Raw genomic sequence first — 24495 nt, 5'->3', positions numbered from 1 at the left:
ATGGCCTGCCCTAGGAGTGGGCTGAGGGGAGGTACCAGACATTGGCCTGGCACAACCACAGGCAGGCCAGAGACAACTTCACCACCACTCCCCACTCTCAAATGGTAGGAAGGGAAAGTGCCAGAGAGAGAGAGGAGAGAGGGCTGGCATCACAAGCCCCGGGACACTCAACTCCTCTGCCAGTCGTGCCCTGCCTCCCCGGGGGATGGAGCCACGGAAGCCCAGCAAATGGGAGGGGCAAGACCCAGGCGTCCTGGGCCAGCCCCGCCCAGTCCACCCCCCTTCACCCATTCTCCCGCCCCCCAGCCCCAGGGCACCGAAGAGGGAGCCGGGCAGGGGCAGGCGGCAGGGGAGGGAGGAGCGAGGGCGGAGGGGGAGGAGGGAGCTGGGCAGGGAGGGAGGGGGGGTGGGGAGGGAGAAAAAGAAAGAAAATATTTTCCGTGTCCCCGCCTGCAGAGTCAGTGTGCGGTTTGGGAGAAAATGTGTCGGATATTTTGGGGCGGTCACGTGGGCGGGCGGGCTCCGAGAGGCCCCGGGACAGTCCCAGCCTAGAGCCGTGCTCCCCCCGTCCAAGCTCAGAGCACCCCCCCCCCCATTAACCGCAAACTCCTGACACTGCGAAGCGCCATCCCCGAGAGCGCCCGACCAGGACGACGCTGCCACCGACGCCGGGACCCCGGGGCTCCGCGGCCTCCCTTGCCCTCCCTCCCACTTCCAGGTGAGTCAGTCGGGGAAGCAGGCTCTCGCTGCCCGCGGACGCCTGGGTCCTCCGGAGGCGGCCGGGCGAGGTGCACTGGCCAGGGCGCGCGCGCGCGCGAAGGGGCGTCCCCTCTGCCCACCTCCGGAGGCCGGGCGGGCCGCTGGGGGTCAGCCGGGATGTGGGAAGGGAATGGGGAAGATTCTAGACGGGCTTGGCACAGGCTGGGTTGCCTGTGCTTGAAGCAGGGAGCAGTGGGGAGAGCCTTGTTGAGAGGGTTGGGGAGGGTGGGCACTGGTATTGCTTCTTTTGTGCTGGGAGGGAGGGACAAGTGGGTTCCCTCCTGCTAGGAGACAAGCCACCCCTTGTCCGCCAACCCCCACTGGGGGGGTCTCCGAAGAGGGGGTAGATTCACAGCTGGTCCCAGTTCCATCACTCAAGTGGAATGGGCAAGGCAGAAGGGCAAGGAAAGGGTTGCCAGGCTAGGGCCCCTGGCTATCTGGGTCCAGGATGGTGGTGCGACAAGGGGACAGTGCTCTGCCAGTTCAGGGTCCCCTCTGACATGTCCCCTGCCACCGTGAGAGGGGGCTTGGTCTTGGCTTCCTCTCAGCCCAGGTAAGGGGGCTCCTGTGGAGTGTGCTTGAGGGGAGCCCTAACTGAACAAAGGAAAAGCAGCAACAGCCCCAGTTGGCACCCCTGAAGTCTTGGTGCCAAGAGAGCCCCCTTGATTTTGCCTTTCTGTCTTAAGCAGTCACAGCCCAGTCCCCTCAACCTGACCCAGTATGTAGGAGGGCGTCAACGCAGGTGGCCAAAGGTAAGGCTGTGCATCTGGTTGGTGGTAGTTGGGGGAGGAGGGTGTTGGTGGTGGAGAGAAAGTAGGGGAAGCCCGAGGAGGGGGTCTGTCGGACAAGAAGCTGCAGTGGCTGCACCCTTTTAAGGCAGCTGGGAGTTCAAGTCTCCAAGTCTGAGGTGCCTGCCTGGCCCTGAAGCTCACTTCTGGGATGCTGCCTTGAGGTTGAGGACCACAGCCAGTGTCCTGAACTCTTGAGGCAAGTGGAGGGGAAGACGGGGGAGGGAGGGGAGCACAGGCAGGGTGCCCAGCACGGCGCTCCAGAATCCTAAACACAGAATCACACCACCACATACAGACACACACTGTGGCTGAACACCATGGAGGTAGCTCAGGGCACGCCCCCCCAACCCGGCACACCCCCACCCCTGGCTCAGAAAGCCACCTAACTGGCACCTCCAGTTCCCCCTCTGCCCCACCCTGCCCGTGCCCTCCGATGCCCACACACATTCCACTGGCATTGCCTGCCTGCCTCCTGGGCACTGCCCCTCCCTGGGGCCAGTGGGGTGGAGGGCGGGGCACCTGGTGATGAGAGGTCTGCAACCCCCCTCCCCAACACTCAGTGGGGTTGGGGGAAGGGAAGCATGAAGCCAGGGAGACCAGCCCACTGCTGGTTTTCTTGAGAGAGAAGCAGGCTGGGGGCCCAGGCTGGAGAGAGCAGGGGATGCCTGGGTTCCCTGCCCAGGCTGGAGATGGGGTCATGGAAAAAGGTGGTCGTGTTTATACAGAGGGGGGTAGGCAGTGAGCTGCAAGTGACCCAACAAGGGCAGCTTTGTTCCAGGCTGTGGAGCAGGCAGGGCAGCAGGGAGCGCCCCCACATCCCCCTCCATCCGGCAGCCCCCTTCCTCTCCATCCCCTCTCCTCAACTGTGAGAGGCAGCTTTGTCAGAACCCCTTCCCCTCCTCAGGGGTTCCCCCACTTTCCCTACAGGTTCAACATCCCAGGGGTCCCCAGAGAACTGAGGCATCTGCGACAAGGTGGGGATGGGGGTGGAGGTGGCGGAGAGGCATGTTCTAGTTTGGGGGATCTCCTTTTATTCTGCTCAGTCTTTAGTCCCTGGTCGTTTCCCCTAGCCTGGATTTGAAGACCTTCCCGTTCCAATCCCAGCCAGAGTCAAGGTCAAGAAACCCTCGCTCTTGGACCCTTCACTCAGGCCAGGGAGAGCCTGGCTATCCTACTCCCACCACAGCGTCACTCCTGGGTGAGGACCTGGAGTCTGGGCATCCCTGCCTGGGGCCGCCTCTCCCTGGAAGCCCTCCTCCTGCTGCTGTCAGGTCTCTGTCTCCCACCTGCAGGTGAGAAGCAGAGATCAGGAAGGTGGCAGCCAGAGGGCTGGTTCCCATCCTTGGGGGTCCTCTATTAGCTTCTCCCTTTTGGCATTGGATGGGTTAATCCACCTGGAATGTGGCCAAGCCTGTTGAGCTATGGCCCAGGGGCCTCAGGGGCCCAGGACTCCTGGCTCCACCTGGGTTTAGCCAGGCAGAGGACGTCATGGATGAGGGGAAGGAAAAGGAGAGGGACCCTGGAGACTTTCAGAGCTTGGGGAGACATTACTGGGAGCTTGGACAATGCCTGGTGAAAGGCAGCGGCTGCTTTGTGCATCAGACCTGAGGGAAGGGTGGCGGTGGTGTTGGGGGTCTCAGTTGCTATACCCTCCATGACCACAGTCCTTGATCATTGACCCTGGTGTGGGGGTAGGGCTTGTAGGCCAAGGGGGATGGAAGATAGAGGGGAACAGCCACCACCATAACAGGCCAAGGTACACAGACAAAACCATGAGATCCTGGGGTGAGAAGCAAATACTGATATGAAGGGAAATGCCCATGACCTCCTCCTGGGCCTGTCTGCCCACCCCGCCCTCAGGGCCTCTGTGGCCCTGTGCCCTTACTCACATCAGTCCCTTCTACTTCTGACTGGTGGAGATACCCTGGCCATTCACTCCCTGCACAGGCGGGTGTATGTGGGGCTGCAGGAGAGAAGCCACCTGCCTACCCTGGACCCCTCCAGGCCTTCCTCCCCTGGGTTGGGGCAAGCCTACACTTCTACCAGCTAGGAGGCCCAGCGGTAAAGAGAGAGCAAAGCAGGCCTATGCTGGGGGTCCTATCTGTGTCCTTGGATTTGAAGGACAGGGGCTGCAAGTGATGCTGGGGTATGTGGAGAATCACTGGAGATAGGAAGAGAGAAGGTTGAGGAAGACAGGGAAGGACATGCTAATTAGGAGAGCAGGTGCAGAGTAATAGAAGATCTGGACCTGTGTCCTGAACACTGCACAGTGAAATTATTTAGTCCTTACAGCAACCATATAAGGTGGGCAGGAGAGATTAGGAAATACACCCCCAAGGCCCATAACCAGCAGGTGGCCGTGGGGAGGAGGGCGATATCAATTCAGGTAATCTGGCTGTAGGTCTGTGTTCCTAATCATTGCACATACTCCTCCCAGGCAGCGGGGTGTATGGCCCCACAAATTTTGTTGCTTTCTCCAGAGGGGTGGAGAGTTTGAATCTTTGCTCCACATCACGTATGGCCATGTGACCTTAAGCTAGCTACTTCACCTTAGTCTTCTCATCTGTAAAATGGGATTATAAGTTCTTCATAGGACTGAGGAGGAGTCAAGCAAATGTGAAGGCTGGTTGTGGTGTTTCATGACTGCTTTTCAGTCTAAAACACCTCTGCTCTTGAAGGAGGGAAATGAGAGATTCTCAGAGCGTCATTTGCCACAAGAACTCAGTTTCTTCCTCCTAGCCAATCCGGAGGCTTTTGGAGCCTGTATAAGTGTCTTCCTTGCTCTGTTGTCTACACCGCCAGTGGCTCCATGTTTGTGCCTGGGGAATGTAAGCCCTTTCAGCACAGAGGGTCATGGGCTTGGGACCTCCAGAGTGGTCATTCACTCAAATTTCCTTTTTTTTTTTTTTTCTCCCTAGGATCCTTGGAGCCCCAGTGGGCAGGCCAGGCAGGGCGGGCACGGAGCCTCCCAGGCCGGGGCAGTGGGCATGGGCAGGGGCTGCAGCTGAAGACCTCCCCCGCCCACTGCAGACCCCAGGGGACGCCTGCACTGCAGCTGCCATGGCCACCAATAAGGAGCGACTCTTTGCAGCTGGTGCCCTGGGGCCTGGATCTGGCTACCCAGGGGCGGGCTTCCCCTTCGCCTTCCCAGGGGCACTCAGGGGGTCTCCGTCATTCGAGATGCTGAGCCCTACCTTCCGGGGCCTGGGCCAGCCTGACCTTCCCAAGGAGATGGCCTCTCTGTGTGAGTCTCAGGGACCTTGGGGGATGAGGGCAGTCTGGGACCAGGAGGGTGTTTGGTGATAGTGGTGGGGTTGGGTGGGAGTGAATGATTCCCAGGATTGGCTCTGCAGGTAGCCAGGCCAGCTGCAAACTGTGGTGGGGATGGAGAGGGGTGGCAATGATGGGGAGGGGATTTGGATGTAGACTCACTGCAAGTATTTGCAAAGGAGCATTCTGTCCCAGCCAGATGGAGAAGTAGGGGGCCTAAAACTGGAAGCCCTGCACCTGACCCCTGAGCCAGGCTACCAGCAGTGGGGACCAGCTTTGGGTGCAACGCTAGCCAAGGGAGGGGTCTGGTGCAGTCCAGGTTGCTGCCTGCCTGAAGGTGGGGGCTGTGTGTGTGTGGGGGGTGGTATTCAGGCTGCACAGGAGAGGTACATGGAGGACCAGTCAGCAGCTGTGTGAGCAAGAGGTGAGATTTGTTCTGAATCAGGGGGAGGTCATAAAAGGCCCAAGGAACCTGGTGCTGTCTGCCTAGAGACTCATGGTGTCAGGACATTGTCCTGCTTGGTTTCAGGGAGGGTGGAAAAAGCCACAAAGATGGTGGCTCTTGGACCATAAGCCATCGGAGTGGGGGTGGGGTGCTGTGGGTATATATGTGTGTTTCCAGAAGCATCTTCTCCTGCAGCCACGTGTACTCTGGCCTCCTCCCCTCCCTCCAGGCCTGGCATCTTGCCCACGTGTTTTGCGGATCCCTACTTGTCCCCCAGGCCTGCACCTCTTTGGGTTAAGCCTCAGAGTGCTGACAGCAGGCAAAGGCTCAGTCCGTTCTTCTTCCCCCTGGGACACCCCCCTTCCCCTGCTTCCACCCAACAGTTTGTCTCTCGTGGCCAGGCCATGACTGGTGGGGGTGCTGCTAGGACGGTGGGGAGGGGTGACTAGGGCACTGGGCTCTGTGGGGTGTTTGCTGGTGAAGACAAGAACTCAACTGGAGAGAAGGGAAATTTTGGTTGAAGAAGAGAGAGGGAGGAAAGAGAGCATTGGGAAAAGGGGGACACTGCCATCGGGAGAGGGCACTCGAGGCTTGTGGTTGTGAAAGGGGTGACTTGACTGGGCTGGCAGCAGCAGTGGAAAGAGTGGGCTCATGTGGAGAAAGGGTGGGTGTGTGTGTGTGTGCGCGCGCCACTCTGCTGGGCTCAGGGTTCCAGTGTGTGCAACAACAAAGAGTCAGTGTGAGGCAGGCGTGAGGAGCTCCTGAAGGGGCTGCCGAAGGTGTGTCTGGCGAGGGCCGCGGTGGCGGTGCGTCTAGACTCCGAGCAGAGCTCTTTGCGCGGTATGCAGGTGGAGCACAGCACAAAGCCCCCTTTCTGGAAACTCCAGCTGGGCTTCCCTCCTCCCCTACCTCGTTTTCATCCTGTGAATTTGTCCCCAGGGCCCTGGCGGGGGGGGGGACATGGGAAGGAGCCACCCCCTGCATGAATGTCCTTGCAGAGAATTGTGCTGTCCGCACCCCCCCCACACACACACACCCGCCGGCTTCTGGGAGGGGCCGCCAAAGGAGCTAGAGGAGGGAGAGAACAGTAGTACAGTAGTGGGGTAGTGGGGAGAAAAGTCGCCGCTGCTGGGAGCCAGGAGCCAGGCCTCAGAGAGGGGGGTGTTCTCCTTGTGCCCCTGTGTGTCCTGGATACGCAGAGATCAAGGTCAGGGTTCAGTGAGAGGTCAAGGTAGGGAAAGGGTCAGGCTGAGCTCCAAACCCCTAAAGGCTATCCTGGAGGAGGACTGGAAGGAGAAATCTTGGAGGGAGGAGCCAGAACCAGACCTGGGAGCTGGGCAGGGTGTGGCTCAGGCTCCACCGAGGGGGACAGGCCTGGGCAGGGAGGTGGCAGGCAGGATGAGGCGGAGAGGAAGCGTGGGTCCAGACTGCTTGCATGGGGGGGGGGGCGTGAGGCATCTGGTGGTCACTGATGGGGACCCTGGAGTGAGGGACAGAGGAGAGTGGTTTCCTGGCTCTCTGGCCTGCTGTCCCTCTTTGTAATAAGTGAGGATGAGAGGCTTGGCTGGGTCTACAGAACCATGCTCACCTTGACTCTGTCTCTCCATCCCCCTCCTTAGAGACAGAGAGTGGTCCATGCAGGACCCTGTGGCTTCTCCCTGCCTCTGGGTCTCCCCACACCATGGGACCATCCTTATGGAGCAGAGCTCCCAGTGGTTGAAGCAGGCACCTCGGAACTTGGTGGAGGTGGAGGAGGAAGGGGGAGGGGAGCCTTTGCTGCAGAGAGGCAAGCTCAGGCCTGCGTGCCTGGAAATCAGAGGGGTGTGTACTGGGGGGGTGTGCGCGCATGCACTGTGCATGCATGTGCATGAACCCTCTGGCATCTGCGTCCCAGCGCATCTTCAGCGCAAACACTGGTGTGTTTGCTTATCAAGACTGCAGGGAACAGAGTGTGATGGCAGGGAAGAGACACGTTACCCTCCTCCTCCTATGCAGAAGAGATTGACCTAGCCCTGATGCCCAGTTCAGTGTGTCCTCTGAACCTGGAGACAGCTGCCATGGTCCTATGTAAGGCCCTGTGTTTTCCCATCACCACCCCGCCCCGGAGGGCAAGGAGCTCAGCTTCCACCACACTAAGTCACTTAAAAGACACCAAGGGCAGGCTGGCTTGGGGAGAGAGAGTCCTACTTGAAAGAAACTCAACAAAGAGACGCCCAGCAACCTAAACCAGCTGAGGGGCAGCTAGACAGGCTGAAAGGTGCAGACTGAGACATTGGGAGAAGCAAAGGGAGAGCAGGCAGACGGGCAGGGTGGCGGCCAGAGTGAGCCCTTCTCCAGAAAAAAAAAAAAAATCCAGTCTACTGCCTCCTCTCCCCTCCCCTCCCTGGTCTCTCCTTCTCCGGCTCAGGCTCCAACTCCAAGCCGACACAAACGGGGCTTTGATTGCAACAGGAAACCTCTCTGGCGGGGGGAGCCGGGCAAGCCGCCGCCGCTGGGGCCCAGCCTGCACCCCCCTCCTGGCCCCCTCCCTGGACCCAGCCCCCATCCTGCCCAGGGTTCCTCACATCCCCTGCTTCTGGGCTCCAGCCCTTGTTCACACCTCCTAACTCCAACCTCCCCCCCAACCCCACTCCACCCCCAGCTCTTTGGTCCTTCCCTCCTGCACCTAAGACCCCTCCTCTCACCCTTCAGGTGGGACCCAGATACCCTTCTGGGCGGGACCTGCCTTGCTTTGAAATGCCCCCTCCTTTGGTTTTTGGGGAGGGAGGGTTTTGGAAGAAAAGGAGAATTTAGCATGAGGAATTCAGAGCCAGTTCTCCCCAACCCCATCCAAGAAGGTGGCAGGAGGGGAACGGGAGGAGGGATGCATCGGGAGTCAGCTGCCTCCCCCACCCCCTCAGTGCTAGCCAAAGTCACCCTTGCCTGGGTGGTAGGGCCTCCAAGGGGTGAGCCCTCCTTACGGGGGAGGGGGCGCACTCCTTGGCCTGGGAGACCGGGCTGGCTATAGTGGGGCTCCAGCTGAGAGGGGGTATGCCCTGGTGGGGGGGATCACAGGGAGCAGCGTCACCCCCCTTCTACCAGGCTGTTGGGGAACATCTGGTTCCCATGAAATGCTAGAGGCTAATGGGTCTAATTGCTACAACAAGGGCTGAGGAGGGGACTTGGGGGGAAAGAGGGGGCATGAGATCCCCCCAACCTCCTACTTTCTCCCCAAACGCTGCTAAGTCTGTCCTGGCTTGTGGTTTCTTGGATGTGAAGGGTGGGTCTGACCCTCTAGTACCCAGTCCTAAAGCCCTCGCCCCTCCCTGCGGTGCCTGGGAGGTAGACATGGAAGGGTGCCTGGAAGAGTGGGGTGCATCTGGTAAAGAGAAGGGGGGCTCTGGAGGACTCCTGGCTTCCTGGAGCCCTCCCCCAACTCCTCCGGTGCCCTCCTCCCCACCCCCTCTCCGTGGCCTGGCCACTTCTGGTTCTAATTACCAACCAGGCAGTCCTGACTTAATTGGGACCTTTCAGATTTCGGAGGGGGAGGGGGAGGCCTGACAGCCTGAAGTTGACTAATCAGAGCTCTTCCCCCTCGTTTTGGGGGGCACTCCCCATTTCACACTTAGCTGTACCCTCCTCCCGGATTTCTATTCAGAAACACCCCCTTTTTAAGTTTTGAGGGATGGCTGGATTCAGAAATGGGTTTGCAGTTCAAGGGGGTTGCTTCCACGGGGGAAGGACAGGATCGTTTCCCTCGCCACCCCCTGCTTCAAGTCCACCCCGCCCCTGCACCACCCCTAGTCAACCCTGCTACCCAGAAAGCCCCCCATCTGCAGTTCAGGCCTCTGCTTCCCCGTCCCTGGCAGCCACCGGGCCCCCTCCCCTGCGCCCGCCACCGCTACCCCCCTTCCTGCTCTTGACTCTCCGGTGGGGCGCTCCACTCCTGCGGCACCCCAGTGCGCCCCCCGCCCGCGACAGCCGATTCTTAGAAAAGCGCGCCCCACCCTGGCTCCGCCGCAGCCGCCAGGCGGGGGAAGGGGTCGGGCCGGGCGCCGCTCCCGCTCCCCCGGCGCTCCCCGTGTGAGCGGCGCTGACAGAGCCGGCTGGGCCGGCCCGCCGGGCGGCCGGGCGGGGCGCGGGGGAGGGGGCGGTTTCCGGGAGTCGCCGCCGCTGGCGCTGTCCCGGGGCCAGGGTCCCCGATTCGGCCCGGGCCCGCCGGCGCAGGCAAACTCCTGACGTGGCCAAGCCCCCGCCCCCATCACCCCCCTCCGCCGCCGCCGGGCGAGGGCGCCTGGGCCCGGAAAGGGCAACTCAGGGAACGAATCCCCCAGTGCGGCGGCCCTTTTGGAGAGCTGGGGTACACCAAAAGTGTGGCACTGCGGGGGACGGGTCTTGTCTCTGGACGGGGGCATTTCGTGGTCCTGAGACAAGCTGATGATCAGACACGCAGTTTGGAGAGGGGGCACTTGGCACGACCCAGAGTCGGGGGGAGGGGAGTTGGCCCTCGGAAGGGGCAGCTCCGTCTGGGGCGCGGTGTGGCACTCCACGGAGGCTTGGGGGGGGCGGGTATAGTTTGGTGTTTCCGTGCGCGCAGCTAGGCCCGAGGAGGGGGACTCTGGGGAAAAGACGGGCGAAGCAGTAGGAGTGTCAGTGGCGGGACGGGGCTTCGGGGACCTGAGGGAGTCGACCGGGACGCGGTGGAGGAAGGACAGCCCGGGCTTAGGAGGGGCAGCCTCGGCGTTCTCGCTGGAGCGGGCGGGGGTGGTGGGGGGGACTCCGCCGCGGCGCTGGCGACGGCCTGGGCGGGGTGGGGCGGGGCCGGGTCAGGAGGAGGTGAGCGCGCCCGGCCACCCGCCCCGAGGGGGGTTCCCGGAGAGTTCACGGCGGGAGCGCGCTCCGGCCCGCGGACCGGGGGTGGGGAGAACGGGAAGGAAGGAGGAGGCCGCGCGCGCCGAGCCGCAGGAATGTACGGTTCGGGCCCCAGGCGCGGGCGCGCGCGTGCGCGCACAGGGGGAAGGCGGAGCTAGGCCTGGGAATGAGGGGGTGGAGGTAGCGCAGGTTCCCCGGCCTCTGGCCGCGCGCCGCGGAGGACCTCGGCCTTCCCCTACTCCGCTGGCAGCCTCCGATGCCCACCCCTCCACCGCCGACTTAGGTGGAAAAGCAATAATTGAAGGGGGAGGGGAAAACGGAAAGGAAATACATATGCTGCTGGGTTCCTCCATTCCTTCCCCTCCGACCCCCCTGCCCCCAGCCCGGGCCTGGGGAAGCTCCTAAGTGCAAATGCGTGTCGAGCCTCTCCGGGGCTGTGGAGAGGCAGAATGATTGCTCTGGCGTTCTCTCAATTAACCAGGTGTGTTTGCACTGACGCGTGTGCGCCCGTGAATTTATGTGCGTGCCGACATGCGTGTGCACGCTGTTGCATATTTGCAGTGCGTGGCGCCTGCCAAGAGAAATGCATGCACGGATATGTGTCTAAGCAAGCGCGCGCGCCGGCGAGGCGAGAGAGCGGGTGTGTGTATGTGTGCGCGCGCTGTGTGTACGCTCCACTCCTAGCTCTGCTCATCTCGGTGCCCGGCCCCCTTTGCGCTCTAAGCCCCACCCCCCACCCTAGGCTTTGCTTTTACAAAAGGTCTCCCCAGTGCCTAGCTGCCCAGGCGCCCAGAGAGAGCCGGACCGAGGAGGCTGGAGCGGCAACCCCGGCTCCGTGCCCCGCCCAGTCCCTTTCCCCTGCTGGGGATCCCCCTCTTCCTCGCCCACCCCCTTGCCCCCCATGCAGCTCTGCGCCCTATGCTAGCCCTCCCCCTCCCCCCCTCCAGGAGCGGGGCGCCGCTGGGGGAGGAGGGGGAATCGGCTGCGGGTCCTTGGTGTTCTAGCACCCTGCTTCCCTCCAAGCCGGGTCGTGATGTACGACTGCATGGAGACGTTTGCCCCGGGTCCGCGACGGCTGTACGGGGCGGCCGGGCCCGGGGCTGGCTTGCTACGCAGAGCCACCGGCAGCTCCTGTTTCGCCGGACTTGAGCCTTTTGCTTGGTCGCAACCCACCAGTTTGCAATGTAGGTACCCGAACCCGGGGGTTGGGGGTGGGGATGGGGCTGTAAGTGGGTTTGGGGGTGCAGTCTTTCTCCGTGTATGGACGCTGGAACTGGAGGGTGCGCTCAGAGATTCCGGCCCCCTAGTATGTGGGGCTGCTGGCCCTTTAAACGTGGGGGCCTCCGTGCCTGCTTTGCGTGTATGCAGTAGTGTTTGGAGCGCGTGTGGTTTTTATGGTGGGTGTTTAGCTAGAACGTGCAGTTGAGATCTCTGGGGAGAGGGAGGGACCGAGGTGCGCCCTAAGGTCCCCAGCCTTGAAAGGATAAGACACCCAAGGATCCTGGGTAGTGTTTGTGAAGTCCATGTGGGAAGCTGTGCGTGTGAAAGGAAAAAAAAAAAAAAAAACCCAAAACACAAACACATAGTATTTGCAGAGCGCATTGCCTAGGTTGTGGGGGACGCGAGGGGTCCGGGGGTTCTTGCAGGCATTTTGCCTTCAGACAGCCTTGGCAGGTCCTCCTGTTTGTGGCGTGAGGCCGGGAGGGCGTGTGCCCCTGCGTGGCCGCGGGGGCGGCTGGCTTTGGAAAGTGCCTGTCCTACAGAGCATCCTGTGTGTTCTGCGCGGGGCAGGGAGGGTGGGGAGGGGGTGCCAGGGACTGTGCTCCTGGAAGGGAGGCGGCTGAGCTCCGGCTCCTTTTTTCTTCCCTTACCCTGTTTAGAAAGAATATTTAGGAACGTGAATAGGGTTGTAATGGAAAGAAGACTTTCTCTAAGGCTCCAATACACGCGCAAGTTGAGCAGGAAGCAAAAAAAAGTTTAAAAGCAGAGTCCGTGTGTGTGTGTGTGTGTGTGTGTGTGTGTGTGTTTATGTGTGTGTGTGTGGTATGGCCTGGGGATGACAAGGTAAGGACTAGTCAGGTTACTGGGGTTCCAGAATGTCCGTCTTCCCAGTCTGTGAAATGGGAGATGCCAGGCCTGGGGCCCGGGAACCCCGTTCCAAAGCGGTAATAAAAAACTGGGGACTGCAAGGCAGTAAAAATGAAGTCCAGATGAGAGGCGGCTTTGAAGCCTAGGCCCACAGTGCCTGGCGGGGGTGGGAGTCTTCAGCACCCCTGAAAAAACCTCCCTCGGGGTGGGGGGGTTGGGACTGCTTGCCGCCGGGTGCGGAGGGCTGGAGCCTGGGGGGTCTCGGAGGCGTGTGTGTGTGTGTGTGTGTGTGTGTGTGTGTATGAGGGGGTTCGCTGGGAAGAAGGGGCGGGCTGGGCGGCTGGCGCTGGGGGAGTGCGCGCCGCGGGTCACCGGGCCCCCGCCAACGCGCCTCTTTCCTTGGCACTCGGCAGCGCTGTTTACAAGTTAGGATTTTTTTTTTTTTTCTCTCGGTCTTTTGGTTCCAGGGCAGAGCTTTGCTCAGATTTAACAACTGGGAAACTGGAAGGGGGTGGTGGCAAAACCTAGGAGACCGCACTTTGGGGTGGGGTGAGGCCAGAATTAAAGTGTGCCATTTAAAAGTCCGAGCAAACTGGGAGGGATTACTTTGAACCAAATTCCTGTGAATTCTTAACCTTCCTCTTATTGCCCAAGAGGTTACGGGGAACTGGGGTATGTTGGGAGGGGTGTGTGCTGAGGTGGAATCTTCCATAAAGAGTTCTTTTTTTGGGAGAGGGGGGTGTTGCTGGGCAGGGACCCTGTCCTTTCTTAGGCCCTCTGAAAGCCCCTTTGGGTCCAAGTGTTAGGATGTTTTGGAATTGCGGTTTAGCTTTCCCCTCCTCGGGAGGGGGTCCTTACTGAGTTACTCGGAGACCCCAAACCAGCCCAGTCGCGCGCGCTCTCCCCGTGCGTTTGATGGGGAGGTGAGCCAGTTGTGCGTGCTCGCGCCGGGGGCGTTCCTGGGGTCCCCCCTCTGCGCAGCTGACTCGGGCTGCGGGTGAACCTGTGGGCCGGTGCTGAGTGGCGTGTGACGGCTCTGTGGCTTGTTTGTCACCTCCGTGGTGCGTCTCGGTGCTTGGCCTCCCGCGAGCTGCTGACTTGTGAGAGTGTGTGGGTCTCCCAGGAGGTGTGTGCGGGGTTGTGAGTCCGGGGCTGCTGCGCTCTGGGCCTCGCAGCTGGGAGCGTTTACAGCCGGTTATAAAGAGTTTGTTTGAAGCTCCGCTCAGCTTGGCCAGGAATTTCCTCAATTTCAGCAATTTGGGCTTTAAAAGGAGGGGGGAAAAAAAACAGAGCCCACCTCCTCCTCCCCAACAGGGGCCCCCCTGTCTGGGCTCGGGAGAGCATCTTGGTGGCACGGTGTAGGCACCGAAGCTGCGGAGGGCACCGGAGACCGCGCGGGTTAGCTTTGCGCGGCGCCCTCTGCCCACCTGCGCAACTTGAGGGGGCGCGGGAGGGGGATTGCATTTTGGGGTTCAGGGAAAGAAGGAATGCCCAAGGGACGTTGAGAGTGGGTGACATTAAAAGCTGCCTCTTCCCTAACCCCATCCCCCTGGGCCCCGGGCTCTCTGTAGCCCCTTAGTCTTATAATTGGGCTGGCACCGGCCCATGCCAGTCTGACCGCACCCAGGCGCTTGCGCAAGAGAGGAAATGAGGCAGCGCTCTGCGGGCAGGGAGGGCGTCAGCGCGGGAGTGAGCGCCACCCCACGCACAGGCCCGCGGGCAGAACGTGCGGAGCACGCCGGGGCGGGCCTGAAAACCATTCCAGCCCCCTTCTACCCGGACCCCCAGTCTTGAATAGGCAGCAAGGCATCCTCCCACCTCTCTCTGGCCTCCCTTCCTCCCTTTGCTTTTCTTCAGCGAAGAATCCCGTGGCAACTGGATTCTTATGTTAATTGAGTATGGGGGGCCATGGGGGGGCGGTTAGGGCTGGGGAGGGCTTCGCTCCTCCTGCGGGTGGGTGGAGCCAGCCTGGATCCCCTAGCTTCCCGGGCTTTCCTTCCAGCTCCCTTCGGGGCCGTGTGGGGGCAGACTTGTGGTCCCACAGGCTGCCAGAGGGTAGAAGGAAGAAAGGCTGGCCTTCCACCCAGGTGGGTTTGTGGGCATCGGCTTAGGGAGGAGGGTCCGGGGACTCCCTGGGGCTTACTTCTTGTTTGGGGGCCCACCACTTAGGTTCCCCAAAAGGCAGGTGGGGTACCTGAAAGGTTTTACTTACCTCTGAAGACCAGCCATGCAGACAACAACCACTGGAGAGTCAGGTAGCCATATCTGAGTGCAAAATAGGTATTTTAGGAGGGAAGCAGACACACGTGCACACACAAAGGCTCGCCTCCCCCATTAGCCCTGTTTACCCACCTGACTTTTCCAGGTGGTTACACCCCTTTAATGGCTTGCAAACCCCACCTGCCTCCCCTTCTCTCATTGGTGCTGTAGATGGAATCAGAAAGACCCCAGGGCTGTGTTCTGCTATCAGCTGGCATTGTGGGCGCCGGGCACCTTCTCATTCCTGTGCCCTCCTTTGCTCCACTCTCCTGGGGCTTTCTGGAAGAGAGGACTCTGGTCCTCACTGGGGTGAAGGGGGTGGCACGATTGCAAAAAAAAAAAAAGTGTATATATACACTATATATATATATCAAGGCCTGAAAATAATCTGCCCTATGCTACTGGCGAGAAAGTGAGGTCCACCCCTCCCTCTGGACTGTCCCAGCAGGTCATCGGCCAGGTGCCAGCTCCAGGTGGGTGACCTGTACTTGTATCCCCTGCCCACATCTGGGGGGTGGGGCTGTGTAGACAGCGTGACAAGGATCTAGCAAAGTGGCAGGGAGTGACCAGAGAGGCCAGAGCTGCAGGGCTGGGGGCCCTCCTGTCCCCAGACACACCCACTTGATAGCTAGGGAAAGCTGAGCCCAGAGAAGCTCATCTCCAGTATATAAGCTTGGCCTGAGATATGTAGACCTAAGCTGGTGTTAGTGTGGCCAGAGCCAGGGGCATGGGCTAGGAGCAGGACAAGCTGCTCTGAGGTGGCTGCCTGGGGGGAGGTGTTTGTGGGTAGGGGGTGAGGGGAGGTTGCACCTGCCATCAGGCTGTGGTGGGGCGGTAGCAGGTGGCCATCACCGTGAGTCAGAGGAAGATGTGGGCATGGTTGTGTGAGGTGAGGAGACCTGTAGGTCCATGGGGGTCCTTGTTCTCGCTCTCCCCCTGCTTCACTCACCCCTGCCTGTCCCCCTCAGCGGTGGAGACACAGAGCACTAGCTCAGAGGAGATGGTGCCCAGCTCGCCCTCGCCCCCTCCACCACCTCGGGTCTACAAGCCATGCTTCGTGTGCAGTGACAAGTCCTCTGGCTACCACTATGGGGTCAGCTCTTGTGAAGGCTGCAAGGTACTGGTGGTGGTGGGATGGACGGACTGGGAGGTCTGGAGCTACATCAGTGAGGTCATAGACCTGGCAGGCTGGTGTGTGTGTGTGTGTGTGTGTGTGTGTGCGCGCGCGCACGCACTGTGGGCTGGAGGGCGGGGAGCTTGGCACATAGGTGTTTGATAGGTTGAGTCAAGCCCTGGGGCTATGTGCCAGGTGGTGAGAGGCTGTTCTACTTCGATGACAGCCCCCCCCGCTCCCCCTCTCCCTCGTACCCCAGGGCTTCTTCCGCCGCAGCATCCAGAAGAACATGGTGTACACCTGTCACCGCGACAAAAACTGCATCATCAACAAGGTGACCCGGAACCGCTGCCAGTACTGCCGGCTGCAGAAGTGCTTCGAAGTGGGCATGTCCAAGGAAGGTAGGCTCAGGTCCCTGGCCTGGTCCTACCCCCCCCAACGCCCTCCACAGTGGTCACCATCCTCACACCTCTGGCTGCCTGCCCCGACTGACTGTCCTGACAGTGGGAGACCTGACCTGTGCCTGGTGTGCCGACTCCTTCCAGGCCCTGTTCCTCTTTGATTGGCTCCCTTCATTCAGGAGGCCCCACCCTTTCTCTGGAGACTGAGGGTTTCACATACCCCTGTTGTCTTGGGGATATGGAAGGGGCATTCTTCTCTCCCTCTCCTGTTGCCAGGACTGAGCCTGAGATGGCTCTAGGGTGGCCCCTCCCCTCCATCCCTCCCATTGTGCTGCCCAGGCTATAAGTGGATATCCTGCCTCCTGCATATCCTGCCCCCTCCTCCCCCAGCTCCTGAAGGGTGACAGGAAGGGCAGGATGGAGCCCAATGGCTCTGGCTGCAGGGGCCCTGGGTGGGACTGGGGAGAGCCAGCCTAGGGACAGAAGCTGCCAAGATGAGAGAGGGAAACTGAGGCACCCCTGAGGGGGAACAGGTGCTCACGGGAAGCACAGAATGGGGCACGCAAGGTCCTGAGCCCTCTATCCCCCAAAGCTGTGCGCAACGACCGGAACAAGAAGAAGAAAGAGGTGAAGGAAGAAGGGTCCCCCGACAGTTACGAGCTCAGCCCCCAACTAGAGGAGCTCATTGCCAAGGTCAGCAAAGCCCACCAGGAGACCTTCCCTTCGCTCTGCCAGCTGGGCAAGTACACCACGGTGAGAAGTGGGAGCAGGGGCAGGGAGAACCTGCGAGTGTGGGAGGTGGTGGCCTGGTACCGAGGGCAGGGAGGGGCTGCCAGAGGGCAGGCTTCAGTGTGCACCCTGACCTCCAACCCCCAACCCCCAGAATTCCAGCGCTGACCACCGGGTGCAACTGGACCTGGGGCTGTGGGACAAGTTCAGCGAGTTGGCCACCAAATGCATCATCAAGATTGTGGAGTTTGCCAAGCGGCTGCCCGGCTTTACAGGTCTCAGCATCGCTGACCAGATTACTTTGCTCAAGGCTGCCTGCCTGGACATCCTGGTAGGTTGGGCACCCTGGGTGGGAAGCTCCATGCCAGTAGCGCCCCTACCCTTGTGGGAGGTCTTTAACCATTCCCAGGGTCCATGAAAAGGTTTCCTTGTCCCCCTTCCAGGCCCTACCACCTCCGGGACTCCTCAGAACTCCTGTGCTCCACGCTCTTTGTCTTAGCTCTCTGCTCAAGGCCCGCTCTCACCCTCTCTCCCCACACCCTCATACACTTATAGATGCTGCGGATCTGCACAAGGTACACCCCAGAGCAGGACACCATGACCTTCTCAGATGGGCTCACCCTGAACCGGACCCAGATGCACAACGCCGGCTTCGGGCCCCTCACGGACCTCGTCTTTGCCTTCGCCGGGCAGCTCCTGCCGCTGGAAATGGACGACACGGAGACGGGGCTGCTCAGCGCCATCTGCCTCATCTGCGGAGGTGCGGACGCGCCCCCTGGCGGCCGCTCGAGCCGCTGCTTGCTTTCCCGCCCTAAGACCCCGCTGGGAGAGACCTCACTGCTCTCGGCCGGAATTGTCGCACCTGACCCGATCCACTCCACTGCGCTTGTCCCTGTAGATCGCATGGACCTGGAGGAGCCCGAGAAAGTGGACAAGCTGCAGGAGCCCCTGCTGGAAGCCCTGAGGCTGTACGCTCGGCGTCGGCGTCCCAGTCAGCCCTACATGTTCCCAAGGATGCTCATGAAGATCACCGACCTGCGAGGCATCAGCACCAAGGGTTAGTCCCAGAGTCCCTTCCTCTCCTCCCAGAGCCGCTGGCCGCCTGGGGTCAGACCTGCCGGCAGGCACGGGCAGGAGCATGGTGATTCAGAATCTGCTGGAATCCTAGTTGTGCCACATCAAACTGGGGAGACTTCCGGGGCAGGGAGAGGCTTGCTTGACTCTGTCTGGTTTTCCTGGTTAACCGTGCTCCTCTTCACCCTGTCTCATAAAGTTAGCCATGAGGACTAAAGGAGTTAATGTGCTTAGAACTTTCCTAAGTTTAGCATTCAGTTCTGTAGTTGCGTAGCCACATTGACCAAAACAAAACAAAAAGCTTATTTGAAAGGTATAATTACACACAGAGAGAAGGAGACACAGAGAGTCATCTTCTATACATTGCTTCACTCCCCCAATGACGACAGTGACTGGAGCTGAGCTGGTCTGAGGCCAGGAGCCAGGAGCTGCTTCTGGGGCTCCCATGCTTTGGTGACAGGCACATTGGCAGGGAGTTGGATCACAAGTGGGACGGTGACCCCTGTGGGATGCTGGAATCACAGGTGGAGGCTTAACTTGCTGTGTCACACAACTCTGGCCCCACATCTTCTGAATTCTGCTAGTTCACTCCACAGATGCCTCTGGGAGGCAGCGTGGGGGAGCCAGGAGCCAGGAACCCTTAGCCATGTCATCCTTACTGTGGCAGACACTTAGACACATGAGCTCATTTGCCTGTCGTTCAGATGCCCCAGCAGGAAGCTGGGTGGGCAGTGCGGGCATAAGTAGCTCCTGAATCGGGTGCTGAGTATAACAAGTGACGGCTTGACTTGCTGTGCTACAGCAAGCCACGTTTTCTTTTTCTTTTTTTAAGATTTTTTTAATTTGAAAGGCAGATTTGCAGAGAGAAGGAGAGATGAAAGAGAAAGAGCGGGGAGCCCAGTGCGATGGCCTAGTGGCTAAAGTCCTTGCATTGAACGTACCTCAATCCCATATGGGAGCCAGCTTTAATCCCCGCAGCTCCACTTCCCATCCAGCTCCCTGCCTGTGGCCTGGGAAAGCAGTGGAGGACGGCCCAAAGCCTTGGGACCCTGTACCGTGTGGGAGACCTAGAGGAAGTTCCTGGCTCCTGACTTCGGATCGGCACAGCACCAGCTGTTGTGGTCACTTGGGGAGTGAATCATTGGACAGAAGCTCAGTATATCTGATTTTGCAATAAAAATAAATAAATTGTAATAAGAGAGAGAAATCTTCTATCCACTGATTCACTCTCCAAATAGCTGCAATGCCCAGAACTGAGCTGACCAGAAGCCAAGAGGCAGGAGCTTCCTCTGGGTCTCCTACCTGGGTGCAGGGGTCCAAGAACTTGAGCTATCCTCCATTGCTTTCCTAGCCATAAACAGGGAGCTGGATCATGGAGTGGAGCAGCTGGGACTCGAACTGGCACCCATATAGTGTCAACAGGGTAGAGAGTTAGTGTGTTGAACCACTATGTCACTCAAGCCACATTTTCAAATGCTCAGTTGCCACATTTACCAGATGGTGGCTGTGTTGGATGGAGCAGATATTGTCACCTTATAGAAAGTTCTTTTGGGTGGTGCTGATTTAGGAGGCTCCCTTACCTCCCGGCATAGTAAGTGCGCTCTGCCTGTTAGCTGTTGTCAGAAACATTATTTAACATAGGCCCAGGGCCTGGCGCAGTAGCCTAGCAGCTAAAGTCCTTGCCTTACGTGCATCGGGATCCCATATGGGCGCTGGTTCTAATCCCAGCAGCTCTGCTTCCCATCCAGCTCCCTGCTTGTGGCCTGGGAAAGCAGTCAAGGTCGGCCCAAAGCCTTGGGATGCTGCACCCGCGTGGGAGACCCAAGGGAAGCTTCTGGCTGCTGGCTTTGGATTGGCTCAGCTCCAGCTGTTGTGACCATTTGGGGAGTGAATCAGCAGATGGAAGGTCTTTCCCTCTGTCTCTCCTCTCTGTAAATTTGACTTTCCAATTATTTTTTTTAAAAAAAAGTCCCAGAAGCATCTAGTGGAACAACTGTGTTGTGTACCTGAGAGTCCCCAGGGTGGGCAGGTGCCTGGGGGTGGGGGCTGGGCTGGAAGGGAGCAGACATGCAGGGTGGCATCTTAGAACAGCCCAGGTGGGTGAGCAGACTTGACAGAAGGCCAGACAGGGGTTCCTGACAGAGAAGGGGCATCTCAATAGGGGACAGAGAGGTGGCTGGACATTCCACAAGGGAGTCGGAGGACACGGCCGAGGAGGCGCTGGGGAGGTGGCAGCTTTGGGGACTTCCGGGATGGGGGAGGGGGTGCGTTGGCCCCCGCTGAGCCTCTTTGCTTGTCCCTTGTAGGAGCAGAGCGGGCCATCACCCTGAAGATGGAGATCCCAGGCCCCATGCCCCCCCTGATCCGAGAGATGCTGGAGAACCCCGAAATGTTTGAGGACGACTCCTCCTCGCAGCCCGCCTCCCGCCCCAAAGCCTCTGGCGAGGAGGAGGTTCCTGAGGGCCAAGGCAGACGGGGTCGGAGTCCCCGGGCCGACCAGGGACCCTGACCCTGCCCCCCATGGGGCTGGGCTCCAGGCAGTGGACTGACCATCTCCCAGACACCCCCAGTGCCTGGGGGAAGACCTGCTCTGCCCTCTCCCCGCCCCTTCCACAGAGCTCCTTGTGGTCTTGTTTTTTATTTTGCCAAAGTTTCCAGGGGTGCCTCCGTGTTCGTCCCCTTTCTGCTCGAACCGGCTCCCTCTTCAGGTTCTCCCCCGACCTCCGCTGGGGTGAGGGTCCTACCCGCCCCCTGCTCCCACCAGGAGAGAGGGCGGGGGGGGGCAGAAGGGGTGAGCCTGGGTGTTGTTGTGGACTCTGAAAAAAAAAAAAATCTCAACGCTGCCCCATCAGATGCCAGGGGCCCAGGCTGGCCAGACAGACACGAAAAAGATTCTGCCCTTTGACCCGTGACTTCTCCTGCCAGCTGGGTGCTCTCGGGCCCCTGGGGGACAAACAGGAACACTAGAGACCAAAAGGGAAAGGGCTGGGCCCACCCTCTCGCTCCTGCAGCCCACCCTCTTGCTCCTGATGCCTAATGCTGGGCGGTCAAGCCCGCCGCCCTCTTCGCCCTAGCCTTGTGTGCCAGGGCCTGGTGAGGGAGGGGGCGGGGCAGGTGGGGGCAGGCTGGACCAGGTTCACACGTACCCCTCTCTGCCTTGGGCGCCACCCAGCTCTCCTGGCCCCATCACGTGCCTTGGGCTCCTCTTGCCTCCCATCTCAGCCACCAGGACAGGGACCCTTCTACACTACAGAGGGGCCAGGGGAAATCCCCCTCGCCTAGTGCCTTTTACCCTTGACCTCTGCCTCCCCCCTTCCCCCAGAGCAGCTTGGCCCAGGGGGGAGGGTGGGGATGCTGCTTAGCTGGCCCCGCCCTCTCCCAGAGGAAGCCTCTATTTATTTATTAGCTTTTTGTTTACACCCTGGAATTGATCCCCTTCCTTCTCCTCCTGGGTGGGGGGTCTTGGGAGGGGGAGCCCAGGGCCTCTGTGACCCCCCCCTCCCTTCTTCCTCCAAGCCCCCAGTTCGTATTTAGCTGCCAAATAAGATTCCCATGGGCTCCCCTTTTTCTCTGGGGGGTCAGGGTGCTGTCCCCTCCCTTCTGTTTACATCCCTCCCTTTTGCTGTACTGCATATTGCTGAGTTTTCTATTTTTGCAAAATAAAGTGATGGAAACTCAGCACTGCATGTGGCTCCTTCTAGAAGGTGCAGCACAGGCCAGGACGGCCCACGGAGGGGCCCCTCCACTGTTGGACTCCGGAAGACCCAGTTTGAGTGAATGGCGCTTGGGGTGGGAGGGGGCCCTCCAGCAGCCACAGGGTGTGGGTGGGCTTTGAAGCTGGGTCCTGTGGCCCCCTGAGGAGGCTGTGCACAAAGAATGTGATCTCCGCCCAGCTCTGGGGGATTTGTAAATGTGCCTGTTGACCCCCCTCAGTGGCCCTTGGGCATGGGATTGGGGGAGGGGAGGGAAGATGTCCCTGACTCCGAAAGCCAGCCCAGCTGGAGTCTAAGCTACTGTGCATCTGGCTTGCCCCCTGTGCCCCATTCCCTACCCCCTACATGCCTTCTCTCCAGGTATCTTCCTCTGCTCTCCCCCCACTCCGCACCACCCCCACCTTCCCCCCACCAGCCATGTGTCTTGTCCCTCGTCCCTTCTGCAAGGCACATAGCCTTCTTGACCAAGGTGCCCCTGTGTCCTCTTTATCCCCGTTCCCCTCACAGCCTAGGACCTACCATGCTCGCCCATCTGACACCCTGGGATCAGGGCCCGGGTGACCTGGTCCTTCCGCGGCTCTAGACGCCCTGGTGACCTGTGTGTCTGCTAGGCAGAGGATGTGGGAGTAGGGCTGCAGAGAAGGGGGGGAAGCAGGAGGAGAAAGCGAAAGAAGATCTGGAGGAAACCACAGGGCCTGTGGGGAAGGAGGGGTCACTGTCACAGCAGCTGCTGGGGTGGGGGCAGGGCAGACCTGGCTAGACTCTCTGTCCCCTGGCCAGTCCCCTCACCCCCGCGCACCCCCAGGGAAGGAGCCCAGTGGTCGCTGGCCCCTGTGACCTGTGGTTTCTCAGCACCTACCCTGAGACAGGCACCCTGCTAAGGTCTGTGGCCGGAATGGGGTGCACTTCTGGTTGGACGTTGGCCCTGTAAACAGGTGCTTGTCCTGACCCCTCTGTAAACCTGGTCACTGTGGGCCTGCGACGACACAGTGGTGGCCTCACAGGCCATCTGCACGTCTCACTGTGCCTGGGGCCCTTCCCTCTGCCTGCACTCCATTACTCCCCGTGTATTGACGCTAAGCCCAGCTCCATGGGCCTTTCTGTTTTTATTTATTGATTGACCAAAGATTTCGTTTTATTTTTGTTGGAAAGGTGGATTTACAGAGGTGAAGGAGAGACAGAGTGAAAGATCTTCTCTCCACTGGTTCACTCCCCAAGTGATCTCAATGGCCAGAACTGAGCTGATCCAAAACCAGGAGTCGGGAGCTTCTTCCGGGTCTCCCACACGGGTGCAGTGGTTTCATGGTTTTGGGCAGTCCTCCACTGCTTTCCTAAGTCACACGCAGGGAGCTAGAAGGGACACAAACCAGTGCCCATATGGAATCCTGGCATATGAAAAGCAAGGACTTTAGCCACTAGGCTACTGTGCCAGGCCCCCTATTGGTTTTATATTTTATTTATACTTTTTTTTTTTTTTTTAATTGGAAAGGCCGAATTACACAGAGAGAAAGACAGAGATCTTCCATCAGCTGGTTCACTCCCTGAATGGTTACGATAGCCAGAGCTGAGCGGATCTGAAGCCAGGAGCCAGGAGTTTCTTTTGGGTCTGCCATATGGATGCAGGGGCCCAAGGACCTGAGCTATCTGCTGCTGCTTTCCCAAGTGCATTAGTGGGGAGCTGAGTTGAAAGTGAAGCACCTGGGACTGAAACTAAACATCCATATGGGATGTCAGTGCCATAGGGTGAAGATTAGCCTGATGTGCCACCATGCCAGCCCTCTACTGTTGTTTTACAAATTCATTCACTTATTAGAGAGAGGGCAGAGTGTTCCTAACTGCCTGCTCGATCTCAAGCCCCGAGACTGGGCCAGGCCAGGAATTTAAATCTCCTAGATGGAGGACAGAGACTTTTTTGCTTGAGCTGGCCCCACTGCCTTCCCCCACTCCATCTCACCGTGTCCGCTCTGGCAGAAGCTGGAGACAGGAGCCAGGGCCAGGGAATCAGATGTTAAACATGGACATTTTGATATGGGATGTGGGCTTCGTTCTCCTTCCTTTTTTAAATTTTATTTTGGATGATGTTTACACAGTTGATTAAGGTGAGAACTGTGGAGGACTAGGGGAAAGCGGATGAGACCACTATTTCCACACCTTCCCTTATCAACTTTCTATAATTGGAGAGGGGAGACAAGGGGAGAAGCCACACCCAGCCTCTCAACTGTCTTAGTAGCTAGGGATGGAGAACACCCACCCGATGTCATCCCAGGGTCCCTGACGTGGAGCATGCTCTGAGGGTTCTGCTCAAGTTTCCATAGTTCTGACATGCTGTCCATCTTGCAGCTCCAAGGATGAGGAAATCCTTCCAAGATCCATTGGCTAACACAGTCCACCCCAGTCTCCATTCGCATAGAAGCTTGCAGTTCTGTTGAGGGGAACCTCAAAGAAATCTTGTTGAAGGTGACCCAGACCTGACTCCTATGTAGACCTGCCAGTACTGGGTTTGGTTCATTCTGTTGCCCACATCAGCCTGTGCACACATTGGTAGTTACAATTACTAAGTCACATCTATCTACAGCCCGTCTCTTACACACAAACCAGTGGGTGCTACAGGTCAGCCCAACCCTGTCCGCCACACACACAGCCCCATTACACCATCGAGAGCAGCAGTCCAGTCAGAGTGACCCCTAGTAACCCCCTCTGGGCTGGCTCATCAGGCTAAGGAGCAAGTGGGACTCAAACTGGTGCCCATATGGATTGCTGGCAGTCTACTATGGCACAATGCCAATGCCAGTCATGGAGGTGTTGTTTTTTTTTTTTTAAGATTTCTTTTATTATTTTTATTGGAAAGGCGGATATACAGAGAGGAGAGACAGAGAGGAAGATCTTCCGTCCGATGATTCACTCCCCAAGTGAGCGCAACGGCCGATGCTATGCCAATCCGAAGCCAGGAGCCTCTTCCAGGTCTCCTACGCGGGTGCAGGGTCCCAAAGCTTTGGGCCGT

At 59.3% G+C, this 24495-nt stretch overlaps 1 protein-coding gene and 1 long non-coding RNA gene across 3 annotated transcripts; one reads left to right on the top strand and one right to left on the bottom strand.

Moving 5' to 3' along the window:
• Window positions 1-4473: 4473 nt before the first annotated feature.
• On the top strand, window positions 4474-21459 carry RARG (retinoic acid receptor gamma). 2 transcript variants are annotated; one of them, XM_040979497.1, is made up of 8 exons: window positions 4474-4794; window positions 15432-15580; window positions 15837-15978; window positions 16571-16731; window positions 16862-17038; window positions 17263-17467; window positions 17606-17764; window positions 20088-21459. In XM_040979497.1, the coding sequence occupies exons 1-8, from the start codon at window positions 4611-4613 to the stop codon at window positions 20288-20290; spliced, it is 1380 nt and encodes a 459-aa protein (XP_040835431.1). In that variant the 5' UTR covers window positions 4474-4610; the 3' UTR covers window positions 20291-21459. The 2 variants fall into 2 exon arrangements, with proteins under 2 accessions (XP_040835431.1, XP_040835439.1); XM_040979505.1 differs by lacking the exon at window positions 4474-4794 and adding an exon at window positions 10855-11300.
• On the bottom strand, window positions 17536-22104 carry LOC121156019. Its single transcript, XR_005883793.1, has 3 exons — window positions 22014-22104; window positions 17822-17967; window positions 17536-17742 (listed from the first exon to the last, which is right to left on the bottom strand). It is a non-coding gene; the product is annotated as an uncharacterized LOC121156019 (long non-coding RNA).
• Between the last annotated feature and the right edge of the window lie 2391 nt (window positions 22105-24495).

Source organism: Ochotona curzoniae, unplaced genomic scaffold, assembly GCF_017591425.1.
Source record: "Ochotona curzoniae isolate NIBS_2020 unplaced genomic scaffold, NIBS_Ocur_1.0 contig_1014, whole genome shotgun sequence".
NCBI lineage: Eukaryota > Metazoa > Chordata > Mammalia > Lagomorpha > Ochotonidae > Ochotona > Ochotona curzoniae.
Note: the sequence above shows the minus strand (reverse complement) of the source record. Positions and strands in the feature narration are given on the sequence as shown.